General features: G+C 40.1%; 1 protein-coding gene across 3 annotated transcripts in view; it reads left to right on the forward strand.

The window, feature by feature from the left end:
- Window positions 1-73: 73 nt before the first annotated feature.
- The window catches only part of LOC103278744 (uncharacterized), a 50,740-nt gene continuing 27,885 nt past the window's right edge, over window positions 74-22,928 (forward strand). The window contains exon 1 of one of the 3 annotated variants that reach the window (XM_062978690.1): window positions 74-97. In XM_062978690.1, the coding sequence (XP_062834760.1) occupies window positions 93-97 (5 nt within the window). In that variant the 5' untranslated portion in view covers window positions 74-92. Of the gene's footprint in view, window positions 98-1,773; window positions 1,990-2,605; window positions 4,266-22,928 lie in introns of those variants that run through there. The other 2 variants (XM_008109872.3, XM_008109873.3) reach the window with 2 other exon arrangements.

The following is a 22,928-nucleotide window of genomic DNA, read 5'->3' on the forward strand; positions in this document are numbered from 1 at the left end:
CCTGGATAATTTTGCAATCCCGACTACATAAGAAAAACCAAATGGACAGGGAGGAAAAGTGGAGCGCTCTTGCAAGCCAGAGCTAACACTCCATGCAGTTCGTATTTTACAATTAATGCATTTTAATACCAATTTAATTTATATGTTGCCCTGATCACTCTTACATAATGCAGTTTGATATCACTTTTAGTGCTAATGGGAACTGTAGTTTTACGGTGTTTGAAAATGTATCTGCCAAATGTGTTGTCAAAGGCTTTTGTCTGTTTGAAGTAAGTGTGAATGTTGCAATTGGCCACCTTGATTAGCATTTAATAGCCTTGCAGCTTCAAGGACTGGCTGCTTACTGCCAGAGAGAATCCTTTGTTAGGAGGTGTTAGCTGGCACTGATTGTTTTCTGCCTGGAATTCTCCTATTTTCTTAGTGTTCTTTATTTATCTCACCAAGCTACATCTCCCAGGATTCAATACCATTATGCCATGGAAGTTGAAGTGGTGTCAAACGGCATCAATTCTACAGTGTAGGATGAACTCAAGCCAATCCAGTGTCAAGGCTTAAGGAGACACTAAGGGTGCATCTACACTGTAGAATTAATCCAGTTTGATCCTTTAACTGCCTTGGCTCAACGCTCTGAAATTCTGGGAGTAGCAGTCTGGTAAGGGAGCAATCTAAAGACCTTATAAGATTGCAACACCCATGATTCCATAGCATTAAGCCATGGCAGTTGAAAGGGTGTCAAGACTGCATAAAATTCTGCAATGCAAATGCACCCATGCAATTCTGGGAATTGTAGTTTTGCAAGACCTTTTTGCTGGAGCCTCAACAAAGCTACAACTCCCAGGATTCCACTGCCTTGACCCATGGCAGTAGCAGTGGTGTCAAGCCTGATGAATTTAGCTTTGTATTCAGGCACAGGCAAAATTCAGCCTTCTGGGTGTTGTTAGGAATTATGGGAATCCAAAACACCTGGAGGGCTGGGGTTTGCCCATGTCTTGCCAGGCCATGCAAGAGAGAGGCAATGATGGGCTGTGGAAGGCTTTCATGGCCAGAATCACTGGGTTGCTGTGAGTTTTCTGGGCAGTATGGCCATGTTCCAGAAGCATTCTCTCCTGACGTTTTGCCCACATGTATGGCAGGCATCTTGAAAGGTTGTGAGGTATATTGGAAACTAGGTGAGTGAGGTTTATATATCTGTGGAAGGCCCAGAGTGGGAGAAAGGGTCCCTTTGGGTGAGAAGGGCGGGATACAAATGTTGGAAATGGAAATAAAAATAACTCTTGTTTGGGTTGTTGTTTGAGGCAAGTGTGAATGTTGCAATTAATCACCTTGATTAGCACTGAAAAGCCTCGCAGCTTCAAAGCCTGGCTGATTCCTACCTGGGGGAGCCCTTTGTTGGGAGGTGTTAGCTGGCCCTGATTGATTCCTGTCTGGAATTCTTCTGTTTTTTTTTCCAGAGGGCTGTTCTTTATTTACTGTCCTGATTTTAGAGTTTTTTAAAAATACCGGTAGCCAAATTTTGTGCATTTTCAGGGTTTCCTCCCTTCTGTTGAAATTGTCCACATGCTTATGGATTTCAATGGCTTCTCTGTGTACACATGGTGGTTGTGAGAGTGGTCTAGCATTTCTGTGTTCTCAAATATTATATACTGTGTCCAGGTTGGTTCATCAAGGGCTCTGCTCTGGCTGACTTCTCTAGCTGAGTTAGTCTGCAGTGCCTTACATGTTCCTTGAGGCAAAGAGTTAATACCTGGCGAGAGGAAGTGACGCCACAGGAGGGCGGGTTCAAGCTCCAGCCACTCACCTGGAGGAGGCGTGCGCTGCCGGGGCGATGGCGGCTGCGGTGGACTGCATTGTGAAACTGGGCGGCGGCGCTTTGACGCACAAGAAGCAGCTGGAGACGCCGAAATTGGAAGCGCTGCGGAGGGCGGCCGCTCTGGTCGGGAAGCTCTATGGCGCCGGAGAGAGGCGCTGCATTGTCGTCCACGGGGCCGGGTAGGAAGGAGGAAGGAAGGAAAAAAGGACCGCCCGTGGGCAGCCAGATCGTGTGCAGGATTTCGGGACAAGGGGTGCATCTACACTGCAGATGGCATGCAGAGTGACTGACACCACTTTTGCCGCCATGGCTCAATCCTATGGAATCCTCCGGGATGGATTTTGATGAGGCACCGAAGCACTGAGTCGCAGTTGCAGTCAAAGGGGTGCATTCATTCCACAGTGCCTATGCGCCCAAGATGGATCTCAGTATCCGCCGGAGCTTGGGTCCATGGACTCCATGGATAGCCATATCTATGGATGCTCAATAATGAGCATCCCTTACCCGACATGTTTGGGTTTTTGGAATATAGTAGTACAGGAGTTCACAAACTAAGTAACTCAAAACGTAGATGTCTATAATCTACAGTGAAATGTAAAAAGGAAAGTATGGTATATAATATGTAAGTACTATCTTGGTAATGTAATATTATCTTCTATATAAACACCTTCTATATAAACACCTTTTAGTGCCACTAAAAGGTGTTTATATAGAAGATAATATTACATTACCAACATAGTACTTACATATTACAGTATAGTCTCACTTATCCAACATAAACGGGCCGGCAGCGAATATGTTGGATAATAAGGATGGATTAAGGAAAAGCCTATTAAACATCAAATTAGGTTAAGATTTTACAAATTAAGTTCCAAAACATTATGTTTTACAACAAATCAACAGAAAAAAACAGTTCAATACACAGTAACGTAATGAAGTAATTACTGTATTTACGGATTTAGCACCAAAATATCACGAATACCAAAATGCGTTGGATAATCTAGAACGTTGGATAAGTGAGTGTTGGATAAGTGAGACTCTACTGTATATACCATACTTTCCTTTTTACGTTTCACTGTTTGCAAACTAAGGCCTGTGGGCCCTCCACGGTCATTTACCTGGCCCCAGTCCTAAACTTTAGACAGGGTTGACCAAAGTCTGAAAAGACTTGAAGGCCCACAACAACAACAATCCTAATTTTGGACTATTTCATCATACTCCGGCCCTCTAACAGTCTGAGGGACCGTGAGCCGACCCTCCACTTAAAAAGCTTCTGTAGAATCTCACTTATCCGACATAAACAGGTCGGCAGAATGTTGGATAAGCGAAAATGTTGGAAAATAAGAAAGGGTTAAGGAAAAGCCTATTCAACGTCAAAATACATTATGATTTTAAAAATTAAGCACCAAAACATCATGTTTTATAACAAATCGACAGAAAAATGCAGTTCAGTACAAGGTAACATTATGTAGTAATAATTACTGTATTTACAAATTTAGCACCAAACCATCTCTATGTATTCAAAACATTGATGACAAAAACATAGACTAATAAAAAAATTGGCTACAAATAAAGATAGAATTGCATTGAAAGATTTTTTAGCGGATCGGAAACAGTAGTTTCAGATGCAAAATAATTTAGAAATCTGGCTCCATCGACAGACTTCAGTGGAGACTCAAGACAGATAAACTTCAGTGGACACTCCTGGTGATTTGGTCAATCAGTTAAAATTTATGAGTGAACCAGGTTTAAAAAAAACTAAAAAAAATTTGGGGGGGGGGAATGAACCCCTACCCCCCCCCCCTTGGCTACAGCCCTGCCCATGACCAACAGAGGGGTTTGGGTGGAATTGACAGTGATTTAGGGGAGATGTAGTTCACCTACATCCAGAGAGCAATGTGAACCCAAACCACGATGGATCTGGATCAAATTTGGCACAAATACACAATACCCCTAAATTTGAATACTGGTGGGGTTGTGGAGGGGATTGATTTTGTCATTTGGGAGTTGTAGATGCTGGGATTTATAGTTAACCTACAATCAAAGAACATTCTAAACTCCATCAGCAATTGCACTGAACCAAACTTGGCACCCTGTCTACATGGACAACACTGCTGGTATCAGGATCATGGATGTCGTTTTACACTCCTCTATTTAATGGTGTTTCTCTTCACTATAGAATTAATGCAGCCTAACACTACTTTAACTGCCATGGCTCAATGCTATGGCATCGCTGGAGTTGTGGCTTTACAGGGTCTTTAGCCTCCTCTGCCAAAGGGTGCTGCTGCCTCGCCAAACTTCAATTCCTATGAATCCGTAGTATTGAGCCATAGCATTTAAAGTGGAATCAAACTGGATTCATTCCACAGTATAGATGCACCCACTGTTTCTTCTTCCTCTTTTCCTTTTTGTCCTCAGCTTACTTAAAGGACTGCATCTGAGATCAAATGCAAAGGTACTTTGTATTCAGTTAATTCAACCCAGGGATTGGAAGCAGAATCCTACCTCTGGTAGGCCCATGGAAAAGCAAATATGCTGCAGCCTCTCCCAGCATGTCCATTCTTCCTCATTAACAACTTTTGCCATCTTGACCGCATTCCTTGGACATATGTATCCCGGTTTAGATGTACAAAATGTTGAAAGCATAGCAGGGATGTCATTGTGATCCTGTACGCATATACTTAATTATCATATATGATGTAGAGTTTCCATTGCCTACTTTTTTCTTAGAACATGTTCTGTTGGGCTTTTCTTGCAAACGTATTTCCTATTTCTAGACTACGGTCCCAATGGAGAAAATCATGTTGAATCTACCAGTTCTTCTTAACAAGGATTCATAGAGCCATTCAGTCCATTTACAATAATAGAGTCTTCCTCAAGTATCCAAAGATAGCCAGATTTTTAAGTGGCCTGTTTGTTGCCTTGCCATTTGTTGTTTTTCCCCTATTTATTCCAGACATAAATCTTTCAATGAGTTCTGTGTCTCCCAGCCCAGATGGAATGTTGCATTTTGTGAAAAGATGTAACCAAATATCTGTGTCTTATTTTGGATTAATTTCTGAATTGGATACAAAAATGCATCTGTTCTGTTACATGAAACAGTTAAAAAGAAAAATGTGCAGTAGGAAGTTCAGGATTGTTGTCATTAAAAGAAATCTTGTCACCCATGGTTGAATCAGGATGCCTCATAAGTTCAGGGAAAACGGTCTCCTCTTTTTGCCAGAATGGTGATTACTCGCTTCATTAAATGAACCACTCTACATAATTTTTGCACTATTGCACTATTTTAATAGCAGAGGATCCATTATGTGGAATCCCAGAACTTGCAATTTGGTGAGAATTCTAAGCATCCCTCCTTGCCATTTCAGGATCTCATTGGGATGGAACCATGGCAGTTAAACTGGAAAAATAATGCTATAATTCTGTAGTATTATTAGACCCCCAGAATGGGGCAACTGTCTTCGATGTTTGGAGGTAGCAGGGTGGCCAGCTCAGTCACTGCTCCATCTGTTTGACCCCCACTTTAACTGCCAGGGCTTAGGGCTATGGAATTCTGGGAGTTGTAATTTGGTGAGGCACCAGCACTTTGGCAGAGCAGGGGCTACAGACCTTGTAAAACTACAACTCCTATGATTTCATAGCTTTGAGCAATGGTGGTTAAAGTGGAGTTAAATTACATTAAATCTGCAGTGTAGATGCACCAGAGCTCCCTGTTCATTCTCCTCCCTTGAGGGACACAACTTTATATTCTGCACACCGTACTGACCCAGTTATCAATCCAATCAGCTTCTTTGCCCAGAATAAGGACACCATCTGATCCTTTACCTTGGGCAGCAAGGTGTCTTGGTCTGCCCTAGGCTTCTGAGTTTAATCATGACTCAGTTGATGAGAGGATCAGTGGAGCTCCACACACATTGTATGTGTCAATTATAATAAGTGGAAATACCACTGATTGAATGTGATCATTGTATGACTTTGTATCTTTCTAGGACAGGCATGGGCAAACTTCGGCTCTCCAGGTGTTTTGGACTTCACCTCCCACAATTCCTACAGGCTGTTAGGAATTGTGGGAGTTGAAGTCCAAAGCACCTGGAGGGCCGATGTTTGCCCGTGCCTCTTCTAGGGGCTTAGCTAGATCCTGGGAAATCGTGTTATTTGCTCAAAAACAATTTCCAGATTTTTGCTTTAGTTGAATAGTTTGCTGTCAGACATGTCCAAAAACATTTTGATGGGCAAAAGGTAAAAAAAATCCAAATGATGCATTGTATAAGCAAATCTATCTCTTTTTCTTTAATTGTCCTGCTGTGTGTCCTGGGACACATGGTATATTACTAGTAGTATTGGTTCTCCTTATTATGTCTTGTCCTTAGTGCAATCCCTTAAAATCCTAGGGTGTTTGAAAGTGTCTCATTTATACAAGACATTTTATTATCATTCATAGAAGATGGTGCCTTCATTTCCAGAAGGTGGCAGTACTTTATAGCGTTTCACATTTTAAATGAATTAATCGCTTGTATGTTTCCTAGGTTTTGACCTATTCGTTTAGTGGGTGTCTTATGCCAGGGGCTAACCCTTTCCCTTGGCATTACCAAAGTTTCTGTACTCTTTTTTTTTTTTTTTTTGCAGTGGCATTCATAAATACTGAACTACCAAAATACTTTAGCCTTAGAACAGTGGTTCTCAGCCTGTGGATCCCCAGATGTTTTGACCTTCAATTCTGAGAAATCCTAATAGCTGGTAAACTGGCCGGGATTTCTGGGAGCTGTAGGCCAAAACACCTGGGGACCTACAGGTTGAGAACCACTGCTTTAGAAGCTTATACTTTATTATCATAACAATCCTGTGAGATACACTAAAAGAACCCGACAGACTCATGTGCTCTTTTAGGCTATCTCACAGGATAGCTATGATAATAAAGTATAGGCTTAATCTAAGACTGTCTAGGGCAGGGGTCCTCAAACTTTTAAAGCAGAGGGCCAGTCCACAATCCTTCAGACTGTTGAGGGGCCGAATTATCATTTGAAGAAAAAAAAACGAACAAATTTTTATGCACACTGCACATGTCTTATTTTTTGTAGTGCAAAACAGCAACAACAACAATGAAAGAACAATAGAATATTTTCAGGATTTCAATTGAAAGTGTGGGCCTGCTTCTAGCCAATGAGATAGTCAAGTTAATTAGGATTGTTGTTGTGTGCCTTCAAATCATTTCAGACTTTGGCCGATCCTAAGTCTAAAATTATTTATTTACTGCATTTATTTACTACATTTATATCCCACCCTTCTCACCCCGAAGGGGACTCAGAGCAGCTGTATGTACATACAATATATTATATTATTAGCATAGCATAATATTAGCATTATATATTACTATATTGAACTATACCACTATACTGTAATATTATATGTAATATATAACATATAATTAATTAATTAATATAATAACATATTATTATCAATATTATATGTATATACAATATATTATATTATTAAAACTGATATAAAAATATTATATTATAAAACTGAGGGCAGGGGCCAGGTAAATGACCTTGGGAGGGCCGCATCCGGCCCCCGGGCCTTAGTTTGGGGACCTCTGGTCTAGGGACTAGAACCTAGATTTTCCTTTTGCCAGTCTGTCTTTCTAGCCATCACGGGTCCATCAGCTAGGTGCTGATCCTCAAGCTGTTAGCTGCTAGTCCCTCAAGAGGTTCCAGGAATGAAACAACTGTGATCAATGGGAAGGGATATGGTACTTGTCCCTGGCACATTAGACTCACATGTCCTATACGTATAGCTTAGACCAGGGATCCCCAAACTAAGGCCTGCGGGCCAGATGAAACTCTCCAAGGTCATTTACCCAGCTTCCTCCCTAAACATTAGACATAAGGTTGCCCTAAGTCTGAAATGACTTAAAGGCACACAACAACAATCCTAATTAACTTGACTATCTCATCAGCCAAAGGCAGACCCACACTTTCAATTGAAATACTAGTAAGTTTATGTTGTTAAAAATTGTTCATCATTTTAAATACAGTACTATATTGTTCTTCATGTTTTTTTTGCACTATAAATAATATAGAAATTCGTTTTTTTCAAATTATAATCCCCCCAACAGTCTAAGTAACTGTGAACTGCCCTTCTGCTTTAAACGTTTGAGGACCCATGGCTTAGATTCCCTATGCTACACCCCAGTAGTTTATTTTTATATTTGGTAGGTGGGACATCCAAATTACAGGTATCCTTAAAGGATAGTTGAATTAGAGATATAATTAATGGGCAATATATTTCTAATTGGCTTTATTGTTCTAGTTGAACAATAGCAGAATTAGAAAAAAAAACTGGCCGAACTTAACCCCTGAACATTTCTCCTCTCCATCCCATGCCAATTTCTGTTTACTCATAAGCTTTCCATCCTTAGCTTGCCATTTCTCATTTGCTGCTGATACGCATGGATTAGCTCTGGAAAGAGCCAACATAGACTCTAAGGCGTGTAAAATGACTGGCATGTTGTTAGTATGGAGACCACTGAGGCATTGTCTGTTGCGATTGGGTTACACTTGGGAGTTAGAGTTCATAGGGCAGATCGGCATCAGAATTGAAACATCCATGGCATCTACTGAAGTCAGCTAGAGGATCCGAAATATGTCGTGCTTGAGAGAAATGTGCTTTGATGCTCAAAGGCTTAGCCCAGCTCTCTGAACATGTCTCATGAACAGGTGTGAAGATATTTCAATTACCACCCACCCAACAAATATTTTGAGAGATAAACAATCTTTATTTCTCTAAATAAGACCCAAGTGACTGTTGGCTATTATGTGCAGTTAGCCTGGATGCCCTTTTTGGCCATCTGAAGCATCTTTGCCAGCTGCCTGGTGTGATCCATTGGCATAAGGCTTTCCAGCAAGATTTTAAGCTTATTTTGTTTATAGAAGTAATCGGGTTTCTTACTTGGAGGCATCCTCTCTTGTTAGGTTTACCCAGAGATTCCTTTTGAGCCTAAGTAGCAGTACAAACAATGCATGAAAACACAATGGAAAAGGACTTAATTGAAGTATGCAACAGACTGTGACTTGCTCAAAGACTGAATAAAGGCTTCATTGCCAATTGCCAGGGACTGGCTTTACATTGTGATATTAAGCAACAAATTGAGAATGCTTTATTTTTTAAATTTATTCATTTGCTTAATTTAAAAATGATTCAAAGAGTATTTCTTGAGGTAATCTGATTGTGGTAGAAGCAGAAAGGTGACAGGATATAGCACTTTGAACATGTCACCCCCCCCCCCACACACACACATACTTTTGGGTGTATTAGTGAAACCACGGGATTAATGTAACTCGCCAGTATTTGGAGATCCACGTTGCAGCTATTCCAAACTTATTTTCCTACTTGTTTCCTTCCCTCTGATTTTCTTACTTCCCAATATCTTCTAATAGTGAAGCAAGAGTCTTATGTCATGGGGATTAAAAAATAAGATTAAACAATAATAAGAATTAAACAGAAAACCAGACATTGTTTGTCTATGGGACCCTGTTTGTGTATATCCAGTGCTTCTCAGTGTCACTTGGCATTTGATTCCATGACCCCTCCTGAATACCAAACTCTTTTGGCTGCTCAAGCCCCATTATATACAATGGCATAGTAAAATAGTATCCCTGGTATAACATGGAAAAAATCAGTGTTGCTTTCAGGAATATTTTTATTGGGGAGGAGGGGGCATTTTGAAGTTGTGAATTGTCAAATCAATGGATGCAGAATCTGGAGGTCCAGAGGGCTGGTTATCATTAAATACTTGTCTCACATAGGCTTTTGCAACAGTGCTTTGAATGCGATTTCCTGCTTCTTAGTGGGGGTTGGACTGGATGGCCCATGAGGTCTCTTCCAACTCTACTATTCTATGATTCTAAAACCTTTCCACTCAAATCTGCTAGACCTTTAACCACAAATGGGCATAGTGTGGTATGCATGGTTGTGCTTTTTTATTTTTAAAAAAGCACAATTTTCAGGTAGTTTGGTCCCAAAACATACAGAAAGACTCCAGCATATGAAATCATGGAAAAATATCCCTATTCTAGCCACACAAACACCCCTGGCAGTGTAGTACCTCCAAATAGCTCAGTTTTTTCTGCAGTCCCTCACACAAGAAGTGACACCATTTGAGAAGGACTGCAAAGGAAAATGGAGGTATTTGGACTTGCTCTGTGGGTGTGTGGTCCATGGGGAGAGCTGCGGCAGGAGTCATATAGCCGCCTTGAGTCCCCCCGGGGAGAAAGGCGGGGTAAAAATGATGTAAATAAATATAGTTGTTCAAGTTATAGCCAACTGTTCATCTTGGGAGAACTATGGTATTGGGTTGCACTAACTATTCACAGTCTTATTAAAGTGCTTTTGAATATTTCTATAACGACAGAGCAGGAGAGCCCTTGAGGCATGCAGAGGGAAGTAGTTCATCAGTGTCTTGTTGGGATCGGGGCATAGGTTTCCTCAGCTTGGCCTGATGGCTTCCTTGGTATTGTATAGGAATCCTGTGAAAGAGCAGTTTAATTCCACTTTTCCGCCCTATTGTTTGATCCTTAAAACAGAATCAGCCTATCATTTTCTTACAGTAATATTTTGTAAATAGTGTGCTAAAATCAGCAGTGATTTATATAATTATTATTGGTTGTATTACGAAAGGAGCCCTGACACTTACCAGCAAATATCAGAGTTGAAGGATATCAAAAACATGTGAAAATCTATACAACACTTTTTTTCTGGACCACCAGGAAATACTTTTGTATGCTGAGAGATTTTGCAGTCTTGATCTATAAGGCCCTGGAGATATTCAAAGCCGCTTATTCCATTAGAGGTTATCTTGAATCTCTTGAGGCATAATTGCCATTAATCAAGGTCAAGAGCAGGTGGTTTACTCATGAAGTGGGAGGGAAGTGTGGATTTCCCAGTATGCAGTCGGGAGGGCAGATATAGTATCAGTAACTGGCCTTTGGTTACATGCAGACAGACAGGCGGTGTGAACAGCCCGGTGTCAGAAGACGGCTCCCATAGGAGCAGCACCAGGCTGTGAACAGCCATTAACTGAATTGCCATGACCGAATAAATTTAAATACTGAAACTTAGCATTGCCTCTCAAGAGTTACAGCTGGGGCCATTGCCAGTTCGTAAAGCCTCCTTAAGCTTTTGGAAAAGAAGATGCATGCAAAGATGGCACAGATGAATAATGTCCTCGGGGGCTGGGAGAAGAACTAAGACAAAATGAAGGTCCTCTTTGGATGTGGATTTCTTTTTATGTGATTACTCCTTTGTTTGGACCCGCTTGTCCAACTCTGGGCTGACTGGCTATTAGAGGAAATATGTAGCTCCTCTGGTAATCTCCCTGATGACATCTAATGGTACAGGAGATACGAGGTCTTTCTATTTAGCATATCGTTGATCCTACACAAGTTAATTGGCTGTCCCTTGCAGAGAGTAAGAAGTAGCTGATCATGGTGTCATCTCATTTTCATGTGATTGTTTTACTGGAGACATATGTGGGCAGCTAATGGTAGCCACATGTATGTCCTCATAACAACTAGGAATCACTCATAGGGATCTGTTTATCAGATATCATCCTATAGGGCAAGACAATGGAATAGAATTACCACCCGTGTTTCTTTTGTTGTATGTTAACAGCAGATTCCACATACATGGAGGAAAAGCATGGGGAACATGGTACTATCCAGGTCCACAGAAAAGTGATACCTTTATTGGCTAACGAAAATGCATCATGCAAGCTTTTGAAAAGTCCCTGGCCTTTTCTTAAGGCAAAGTTGTTAAAATCATATAGAACAAGAAATGATGTGACAGTCACAGGCCTACATTTTGTCTTGTGCATTATTCCTGCTGTCAGCCTAGATGGCCTAGAGCAGGGGTGTCCAACCTTTTATAATATTGAAATCTGGAACAGTCTGGTGAAACTGAATGGAGATTCAGGACCAATAAAAGGCAGTCTTCCAATAGGGCATAGAAAGGCTCCTGTATTCATTGCCACAAGAGGTATTTACAGCCACTTTGGATGGCGTTACAAGGGGATTGGATAAATTCATAGAACATGGGAATGTGAGTGACTTGGTCACCATAGCTATATATTCTAACCAGATCCAAGATAATATACATTTGCTTATTAGTTGCTGGAGACACAATAGGGAGGTTGCCCCTATTTCATATTTATGGGCAGTTGACAGGGCCGGCCCCACTATAGAGGCACCTGACGCCGCCGCCTCGGGCGCAGGCCCGGGGGGCGCCGTCAGGCTGGGTGGGAGGCGGGGCACCGCCCTGACGGTGCCCCGCCTCCCGCCCAGTGCGCCCTGGCCCGTCTGGCCTTTTCTAGCTGGCCAGACTGCAGCGGAGGTCCCTCCAGGCCGCAATCGCAGCCTGCAGGGACCTCCGCTGCAGTCTGGCCAGCTAGAAAAGGCCAGACGGGCGAGCGGGAGTAGCGTGGGAGGCGGGGCCAACTCTGGCGCCGCCCCCCCCGCCCAGCGTGCCCTGGCCCCGCCTCCCATGCTGCGTGGGAGGCGGGGCCAGGGCACGCTGGGCGGGGGGCGAGGCCAACTCTGGCCCCGCCTCCCTCACTATTCGCTCTGGCCCCGCCTCCCACGCAGCGTGGGAGGCGGGGCCAGGGCACGCTGGGCGGGGCCAGGGCACGCTGGGCGGGGCCAGGGCGCAGGAGGCGGGGCCGGTGGCGGGGGCGCTTTTCAGCACCCCCGCTTCACATTCAAAAATATCTCCGGCCGGCCCTGGCAGTTGATAGGGTACAATGTGAACAGAATGCCGGAACAGTTCGGCTGCTAATCTGATGCAGTACAGCTCGTCTTTCATAGGAAAGCAAAATGCAAAGATGTGGTGATGAAAGAGGTTACAACGTGTGACATTCTTTACATAAAAATATAGTTGTTAAATTGTACTGTTGATTTTGTTTTAAAAGTACCAAATGAATTTTATCTTTTGATGTTTGTTTAGAATTCCTTCTTTACAGATGCCATTTAATGCCCTATAGCAGGCATGGGCAAACTTCGGTCCTCCAGGTGTTTTGGACTTCAACTCCCACAATTCCTAACAGTCTACTGGCTGTTAGGAATTGTGGGTTGGAGTTGAAGCCCAAAACACCTGGAGGACTGAAGTTTGCCCATGCCTGCCCTATAGTGTTTAAAGGACTAAAGGATTAGAGAAAAGATGGGCACACTTTCAGTTTTCAAAATATCTATTTATTGTACTGTGGCTCTTAACCAGATTGTTTAGACTGGCCTTTAGCAAATATCTAGATAGCAGTTTTCCTAAAAAAAATTGCAAACATTATCCTGCTGTGTTTGTTTACGCCCACAACTTTGTGTCTATTGAAGGTTTTTGAAAACAAACAAACAAAGTATGCATTTATTTATTTATTTTGCTTGAGAAGGGAAATTAGCTCATGAGACCTGGCTGAATTTCAACTTTGTCAATTGCATTTGGCATCCCTGAAATTCTTCTTTGCATTTTAACTGTGATTCTTTTTACTTCTGTCTTTCACCATTTATACAGAACTGCCATGTCCTGAAAAACAGCTGCCCCTTTTCAGTTGGGAAATACAGTAAATTCTTCAAACCCTGTAATAGGCATTATGGGAAGTAAATGCTGGCATGATTTAAGCAACAGGTTTCAGCCAGAAAGTGTTTCCCTTTAGGGCACTGCTAAATTCAAGGATTAGAGATGGCCTGAAATTCAGAATGAATTCATCTATTCTTCAATTTATGCAGAAATAGTTTCCCAGGGGGGTGTTGTTAAATCATTCAGAATAATTTGCTTCTGAGAGGGAAAAAATGTATTGCTCTTGTTACATGGTTTAGTCAGCCCCGAATGCCAACACATTGGTGTGGTTGCTGGAGAGCAACTAGAAACTTGGGCATCCCTCAGACAATCCCCTTGGAATGTTTTTCCCACTAAGGTATTGAAATTATCTTTTTCAATGCCCTATCTGTGTGTGTGTGGGAGGAAGGTATTAACCCTGGAAAATAGGTCATACCAACACCTTTTCATAGGAGAAGCTATATACAATCTCTATTTGAAAATTCTATGAAGCTTGGCAAGTCACAGTTTTGCAGCTTCAAAGGAAGGCAAAGACAACCTCCCCTCTAAGCCAGTTAATGCCAAGAAATCCCCCCTCCATAATTTTGCCTTAGGGTCACCATTAGTAAGACGATACTTGTCACCCCATTACCATATCATAATGGACTGGAGTCTATGACAACTTGTCCTGAAATAGATCAGGAGTCTCAAAGCGTTGAAAGATCCCTCTGTTCCATCTTTTCTTCTTACTTGTAATACCTTACTTTAATCTTTGGTGATTGTATTAGATACATCACATGCTAAAATCTATGCTGTCTCTGGGAATAGAGTTGGCATAGCTCTTTGGCAGAAGCTCCTTCTTTGGAGGCTTTTAACCAGGCTGGATGGCCATCTGTTGGGTGTGCTTTGATTGTACTTTCCTGCATGGCAAGGGGTTGGACTAGATGGCCCATGTGATCTCTTCCAATTTGATTATTCTATGATTCTGTAATAACTGATGTTCTTAATAGTTCGCAGTCAACAAATCTGTACTTTGAAATTGTTGGCTGGGAAGTATTGTATGTTATGTACAGCATCATTTATCTCTAGAATTGACAAACATTTGAGGACAGGAAACTATTATGACAACAGTACAACAACTTCTAGAGAATGTAAAGTGAAATATCTCTGAACATGCAGTATATTCATTTTCCTGAGAATAAGCCTTGCTAAACACAGTAGGATTTACTTTTGAATAAACAAATATGCTATTGTGTGATAAATTGGGTTAAGAACGTCATTAAAAGAGCTACCAAGAATATTTTTATAATGGTGTGTGTGTTTGTTTATTTATTTGTCTTTAAGCCACCTGCTGATTTATGGCAAAACATGCATTTCATAGGGAATACTTAAGCAATGAATACTTAGTAGTGGTAGACGTCTAGAATTTTAAAGTAGAGCTGCAGAGAAGATGGTTAGTGACTTTACTAAAAGAGAAAAAATCCTGCAGGCACACTTCATACTTCTGATTCCTTGCAATTAACATTACATTTGAAGCTGGTCTCATAAATATCACGCATAGTAAGCCCTCTGACCTTGCTACCAGTGAGTGCCATATGTCCTATTTTGGATGCTAACTTATTACAGAGGCACGGGAAATTTACACTTCAGTAATTACTAAATCAACTCTCTAGTTTAGTTTGGTAGCAATAGAATTTTGTTCTATGACCATAGGTCATAGTATTATACAATTAAAGTGGTTGTATAAAACAAATCATAGATGTGGTAGCTAAATTCTTGTCAGATATACATCATCAGCAAAAGGAGTTTTTGTGAAGCTGCTGATGGAGCTTTCCTGCAATTACTATGTGATGCTTTTTTACTTAGATAGCCAAATTGAATCCAAAGACAGCTATATTTATTATGAAAGTTTCAAAAAGCTAAATACTTTACTTTGCCTAAGTGAAGAGACTGAAAGATATGAGAGCTTTACGATATTATTTTTCGTTCTGCATTATGTGCCATGGTTAATAACATCCCATGTTTTCCCATGCCAACCAGTTGGCCACTGTGTGAACACAATGCTGAATCTTTGTGATAAGAGTACTCATAATTTGGCTTTTAATTCATGGCAGAAGGGAGTTTTAATTGGGTGTGCTTACTTTCATCATATCTATGTTGTTGTTATGTGCTTTCAAGTTGTTTTTAGCTTGTGGTGACTGTAAGTTGAACAAAGCACAGGGTTTTCTGAGATGCAGAGTGTGCTTTGCCCAAGATCATCCAGTGGCTTTCATGGCTGAGCAAGGATTTATTTATTTACTGCATTTATATCCTGCCCTTCTCACCCTGAAGGGGACTCAGAGTGGCTTACAAATTATATGTACATACAATATATTATACTAGCTGTGCCCGGCCACGCGTTGCTGTGGCGAAGTCTGGTGGTATGGGAAATAAAGTATTGAGGAATTGGTGGTAGTTAAGGTCAAGGGTAAAGGTTTTCCCCAGACATTAAGTCCAGTCGTGTCTTACTCTGGAGGTTGGTGCTCATCTCCATTTCTAAGCCGAAGAGCCGGCGTTGTTCGTAGACTCCTCCAAGGTCATGTGGGATGACTACATGGAGCGGCGTTACCTTCCCGCCGGAGCAGTACCTATTGATGCACTCACATTTGCATGTTTTCGAACTTCTGGGTTGGCAGAAGCTGGAGCTAACAGTGGGGGCTCTCTCCGCTCCCCCAATTCAAACCTGTGGCCTTTCAGTCCAGAAGTTCAGCAGCTCAGCGCTTTAACACGCTGCGCCATCAGGGGATATTATTTCCTAAAGGTTGTGAATATACAATATTTCTGATTGGTTTTTTTTTGTTTGTTGGAGGCAAGTATGAATGCTGCAATTAGGAAAAATGATTAGGATGTAATGGCCTTGCAGCTTTAAAGCCTGGCTGTTTCCTCCCTGAGTGAATTTTTTGTTGGGAGGTGTTAGCTGTCCCTGATTGTTTCCTGTCTGGAATTCCCTTGTTTTCAGAGTGGTGTTGTTTGCGATATTTTATGTGCTTCTACTGGCTGTGGCCCTGAGAAAATAGAGGATTTGCCAGACTTTGATGATGGGAATACTTTGTTGGGAGGTGTTAGCTGGCCCTGATTGTTTCCTGTCTGGAATACCCTTGTTTTCAGAGTGATGTTGTTTGCGATATTTTATGTGCTTCTACTGTCTGTGGCCCTGAGAAAACAGGATTTGCCAGACTTTGATGATGGGAATACTTTGTTGGGAGGTGTTAGCTGGCCCTGATTGTTTCCTGTGTGGAATTCCCCTGTTTATTTACTGTCCTGGTTTTAGAGATTATATTGTTCTACATTATTCTATCCCAGTAATTCTTTCATATTAAAGAAGAATCTCACTTATCCAACATTCGCTTATACAATGTTCTGGATTATCCAACGCAGTCTGCCTTTTCATAATCAATGTTTTTGTAGTCAGTGTTTTAAATTCATTGTGATATTTTAGTGGTAAATTTGTAAATACAGTACAGTAGAGTCTCACTTATCCAACATAAACGGGCCGGCAGAACGTTGGATAAGCGAATATGTTGGATAATGAGGAATTAAGGATAACCCTATTAAACATCAAATTAAGTTATGATTTTACAAATTAAGCACCAAAACATCATGTTAGACAACAAATTTGTCAGGAAAAGTAGTTCAGTACACAGTAATGCTATATAGTAATTACTGTATTTATGAATTTAGCACCAAAATATCACGATATATTGAAAGCATTGACTACAAAAATGCGTTGGATAATCCAGAACGTTGGATAAGCGAGTGTTGGATAAGTGAGACTCTACTGTAAATACTACATAGCATTACTGCGCATGGAACTACTTATTCTGTCAAATTTGTTGTATAATATGATGTTTTGGTGCTTAATTTGTATAACGATTACCTAATTTGATGTTTAATTGGCTTTTCCTGAATCCCTTCTTATTATCCAACATATTCACTTATCCTGCCGGCCTGTTTACCTTGGATAAGTGAGACTCTACTGTATATTTCTAATCTTATATTATCTGCTCAGAACTGGATTATCTGAGGCCCCTTCTTCACAGCTGTATAAAATGCACACTGAAGTGGATTATATGGTAGTGCGGAGTCAAGATAATCCAGTGCAAAGCAGATAATATAAGATTATAAATGGGTTATATAGCTGTGTGGAAGGGCCTTGAGTCTACACTGCCATATAATCCAGTGCAAATTAGATAATCTGTGGAAGAAGTCTAAGTGAGGCCTAAATCTGCCTGTCCCCTAACTGAAACCTGGCTGTCCCTTGGTTGCTAGGCAACCAAGTGGGCAGAGATTAGCCCTCTAAACTGGCAGCAATTGGATAAAAAAATTATTGCTCTCCCTCTAATTAGGACTTTATTTTTCTTTTCTTTTTGTTGTATCAACCTTGAGGCGTGGATGATGGGTTGTGTTGTCAAATTTTGAGGTTGGGGGGCCTGTACTTTTGTTGTTTTGTGAATTGCCGTGATGCCATCACTCTTTTATATATATAGATTATTAGCATAGCACAATATTAGCATTAAATTACTATATTGTACTATATCACTATATGGTAATATTATTAGTAATATTACATGTAATCTAAATTTGGACCCTATTCACCAGAATCAACATCCAACATTCAAACCACTACTTATATCATGCGTTTTAATGTGTTTAAAACTATTTTAATTCTATATATTCGTAGATTTATTTATTTATGCATGTTGTGACTTTTGTTTTAAGATATTGACTGTACAGGCAGTCTCCAAGTTACGAACAAGATAGGTTCTGTTGGTTTATTCATAAGTTGAATTTGTATGTAAGTCGGAACAAGTACATTTTTAAGTTAACTCATTTCAAGAAAAAAAGCTTTTGATAGCATAGTGAAGGTTATCTGTGCCCATGTTCAGAAAATTTCACCTCACTTTCCATCTCAGTGAAAATTGGATTTTGAAAGATTTGGCTTGCTATAGAAACATGGATTGGTGAGAAAACTTCAGTGGAGACATTGCTTCCCCATGATAACTCTTTCAGGAGTGAATTTCCCTTCCAAGGAGTAGATTTCTCTTACTTCTGGTTGTCTTACCCCCATTTTTAACTATGAATCATTTGTAAGTCAGATGTTTGTAACTTAGGGTCTGCCTGTACTTTATTTTTACTTGATATAGGAGTCTTTGTGTCCTGTGTCAAGTCTAGAGCAAGATACAAAATAAGTACAGATTCAGATAAAACAAAAATTGAATCCAATCATCTTGAAATCACAGATATGGGCCTATTTTATTCTCTTTGTGTGCTATTCTTTTCCATGTGTAAACCACCATAAAAACTTTAGAGACTCTTCATACTGAGGAAGCTGTAGATTTCCACTCATACTCCTGATCCATAAGAAACATGAGCTTTCTCTTTAGTAAATCTCTCTGCATGTGAGAGTCTGTCCATTGGCCTACATCTCTGAAAATCCTCTTTGAAAGCTTCTCAGTATGATGTCCCAACTGAAGAGTCATTTTTCTGTGACAAACACCTGCATTTGGATTCCAGGGAGGGTTTGTAAGTCCAGAAACAAACATAGATCTCTTTCATTGGCTCACATGGTGATTAATGTATCTGGTTGCTTGTTGGGATGCCATTTGGATTATTACATGTGCTTTGATTTTCTCCTGAAGTGTTTTGCCACCTGGTGATGCTAGTATACAAAGTTGTAGAAGAGGAGTTCAAGGACATGTGCTGAACCTTGTAGGAATGTGTTGTTATCATGTGCTTTTAAGTCAATTCTGATTTATGGTGACTCCATCATTGGCAACATTTATTCAGAGAAGGTTCTTGCCTTCACCAAAGGCTGGAGAGTGTGACTTGCCCAAGATCCACCTATTATTATTATTATTATTATTATTATTATTATTATTATTATTATTATTATTATTATTATATTTATACCCCACTTTATCTCCCCCAAAAGGGACTCAAAGTGGCTTAACATAAAAGCATTAGCATAACCATTGAAAATATACAAATATACGAATATTAAAATAGGATTAAATATAAGCAATATTTTAAAAATTCCCAATTAAAAACTATTAAAAGAAATTCAAAGTTAAAATCCCACAGCACCCCCTGAATTGATCTTAAACACCTTCATCTTCAAACACCTGCCTGAATAAAAATTTTTTAGCCTGCTGCCGGAAGGATAGGAGGGAGGGGGCCATTCTGAGTTGAGGGGCAGCCACTGAGAAGGAAGGCCCACTCTCTTGTTCCCACCAACCAAGAGAAGGGCTTCTCTTGAAGATCTCAGGGGAGACCTTCAGGAGATCCCCCTCATTGAACACCAAGAGGAGTTCAATGGTTGAATGGAGATTCGAACCCTGGGTCCTAGTTAAACCATCACACCACTTCATAGTATTATAATCAGATTGTTTAAACCAGAAGTCATTTCCCATTCCAAGGTCAGTTATGACTTGATCTTCCAGAAAGAGATGGAAGTTCATGCAGATTAATGAAGAGATAAGTTCTTTGAACAGATTTACAGGGCAGAGCATGCTTGCTGTTAAACTGTTGCAGTATAAGTGACCTTTGCGTCTACAAGTCTATGGAAGAAGTCCTGCTGTGAATTTCTGTGATATCATCACTGACTCCAAGATAATGTAAAACTAGACTATGGCTTGGTGTTGCTTATTTCATAGTATAATTGACAACAGTCAAATGGTATTCACTTATCTGTGAACTTGACTGGTGGATTGACTTAAATCTAGTTGAAAATATGAATTTGTATCATTTCATTTCTATTTTTGACATTATAGAAGGAGTATTACCATTTCTATGCTCCTTCTATCCTGTGCAGTGGAGTGTTGTGCTTTGGAATGGCTTATTGGAATGCCTTCTGCGATATGATATAGAATGGTAGCTATAAATGAAGTGGAAACTCTACAGACTCAGTGGCAGGATTACAATGTTGTCATTAGAGATGCCTGAGTATCGTTGTAATAGAGCCAGCCACAAATATCACGTCCTCTTGATTTTATCTTTTTATTCTTTTACTATCCTAACCTGTTAAAACAGAGATGTGGCAGATGCCCTTGCAAACCTTTTGGGGCATGTGGCTATTCCATTAAGGGACTATTTTATATTAAAATAGATTCAAATAAACATTATCTCTTTGATAAAAAATATTGCCAATCCATTGATGTGAAATCATGCTTTCTGGTTGACCACATTTTCAAAGTATTTCTGTTTATTGCTGTTGGGGTTTTTTTATTGGTGATAGTAACACTTCAAAAATTTTGCATTTCTGCTTCAAAAACTTAATTACTTGTCCTTGATTCATCTTAAATTCAAATTTCTCTTGAGTGTTTTTAAGGGCAAACTGTTCCTGGAGAATTATGGATCCAGCAGATTCTCAGTTAAGTGGCACCCACAGCTATTGGTAGATACTGGGTAAATGTAGTTTCTGTTGATGGTCTAGCAGACCTCAAACCATAAGTAGTTCTATTTGGGAGGAATACTCCATCAAGTATCAAGGTTTCAAGCTGTTTCCAAAGACTAAATGTGAGATATCCTTGAAATGGACTCCAGCAAAGTCTGCTGCTTAAGTGTTCATTGTTGGTACATAGCCTTAAGGCTGCCTCTTTACTTTTATTCTGGTTCTTTACCTTTTAATCATATTTAGGATAGATAGACCTTCAAAAAGAAAATACCTTTAAATAGAGACTTCTAGTTATTACTCAGGTCTATTCTAAAGTCTATTCTAAAGTAGGATACTTAAAATATTTATCTTAGTTGCTGCATATTCCTTAGCTTTTTTTGCGCAGATGTTAAAATGAATTGTTTACAAATTACATCCTTTTATCATCCTCATACTCATTCCAAAACATAGATATTTATGGATGTCAATATGTTTTTCCAATTATGGTTGCCCACCTCCTTTGATAGATGTGTTCCAATTACTGGACTGTCACTTAGGTTCCATTTAATACTTGTGTTCTATTGTGGTAACACAAAGTGCAGTGCCATTTATGTATCTTACCTTTGATACTTATGGAATTGAATATTGGTTGAGCCAAATAATATTCCTGGATATTTTCAAAACATATTAAGTTCCATAAACCTGTATCAGACTACCTGGCAGGTCTTCCTCTTTCTGTTTCTCTGCTGCCCTAAAACTATTATGCATTCCTGTTTATGTTTTTTAAAAATAATATTAAGCCATCTTGGAACATTCTTGTAATAGAATTGCTGAAATGCTTTAAATATCTGAAAATTTGATGATTAGTTGGATGTCTGAAAACCAGCATGGTTGTTTCCAAGTTCAGCAAACCTGTTAGAGAACCTTTATTTCATTTTTAAAGCACTTCCTTGTGGACTGTTCACATATCTGCAAAAGAAATTTAACAATAGCAGCAGCAACAACATATGGCAGGGAACAACAATGTGACTGGCAGCTACTTTATCTCTGCTTCCTACAAGTGGAACAGGATAGTATGCTATTGGCACTTGGCCATTGTGGCTAGCCTTGTACTAAGGTTAAAATTCAGTTTTATTTGAGTGCTTAGAAAGTCCAAGTAAGCCAATAGGAAACATGCACCTTTCCAGCAACCTCCTCCTTTAGGAATAGGTGTTTATCCCATTGACAAGCAGACTGACACACCCCCGTGATCCTTTTGTAACTGCTGCATTAGCAGAGGATCAGGTAGCACTTAATGGGTGCAGACCATCATAAAACATGTTTGAAAAGGTCGGGGCCCTCCTGGAGGGAGAATATTTGTGGCACTCTGACATAAGCTTTGGCTGCTCATTCACAACAGGTGCGTATTTGTAGCTCTCCTTTGACTACCACCGTCTTAAGTCCCCCCTCTCCTTAACCATATGCCCGTCATAGTGTTGTTGAGTCTTGCTTGCTGACAGCTATGGAGGGAAGATAGATGCAAAGTTTGAATGCAAAAAGGGGATATAGAGGCAGAAAATAAATGGAGGTATTGGTTGCTTTGAAGATAGGCTTTTAATTGAACCTTTTCATTGCTGATTCTCTAGTTAGGGGAAGGAGTTGCTGGAGAAATATTTTGTACTGATAAAGTAGAATAATGGGGACTGGGTTGATGCCAGATGTCTCTGATTATGTTTCGTTTTTACTTTATTATTTTTTTACTACACCTTCCAAAATCTCTGGCTGGTAAAGTCTGAGTGTTACAATTCAGACAAGTAACTTTTCCAACTGGCAGCAGTTCTCTCAAATCTCCACTGTTCGCATCACCTGCTGCCTGAATTAAAAACTTTGATTTCAAGAACAGACCTTCCAAAAGTTGTCACCATTGACTCCTGACTCCTTCAAAAGTCCTATTTTTGTGGTTGTTTTTTTAAAAAAACAATCCTTTTCTTCCTCCTCCTGAGTCGTATATATCTCATTGAATCTGTGAGAGAGCCAACCTATAGCCCTAATGAGTTTTCACAATTTAAATTAGTTAATTATTTCAAATGTCATTTAGCTTTAACTAAGAAATCTCTGGACTGTAAGCTGCATTACAGGAAATGTAATGAA

The sequence above is a fragment of the Anolis carolinensis genome, chromosome 4 (assembly GCF_035594765.1).
Source record: "Anolis carolinensis isolate JA03-04 chromosome 4, rAnoCar3.1.pri, whole genome shotgun sequence".
Taxonomy (NCBI): domain Eukaryota; kingdom Metazoa; phylum Chordata; class Lepidosauria; order Squamata; family Dactyloidae; genus Anolis; species Anolis carolinensis.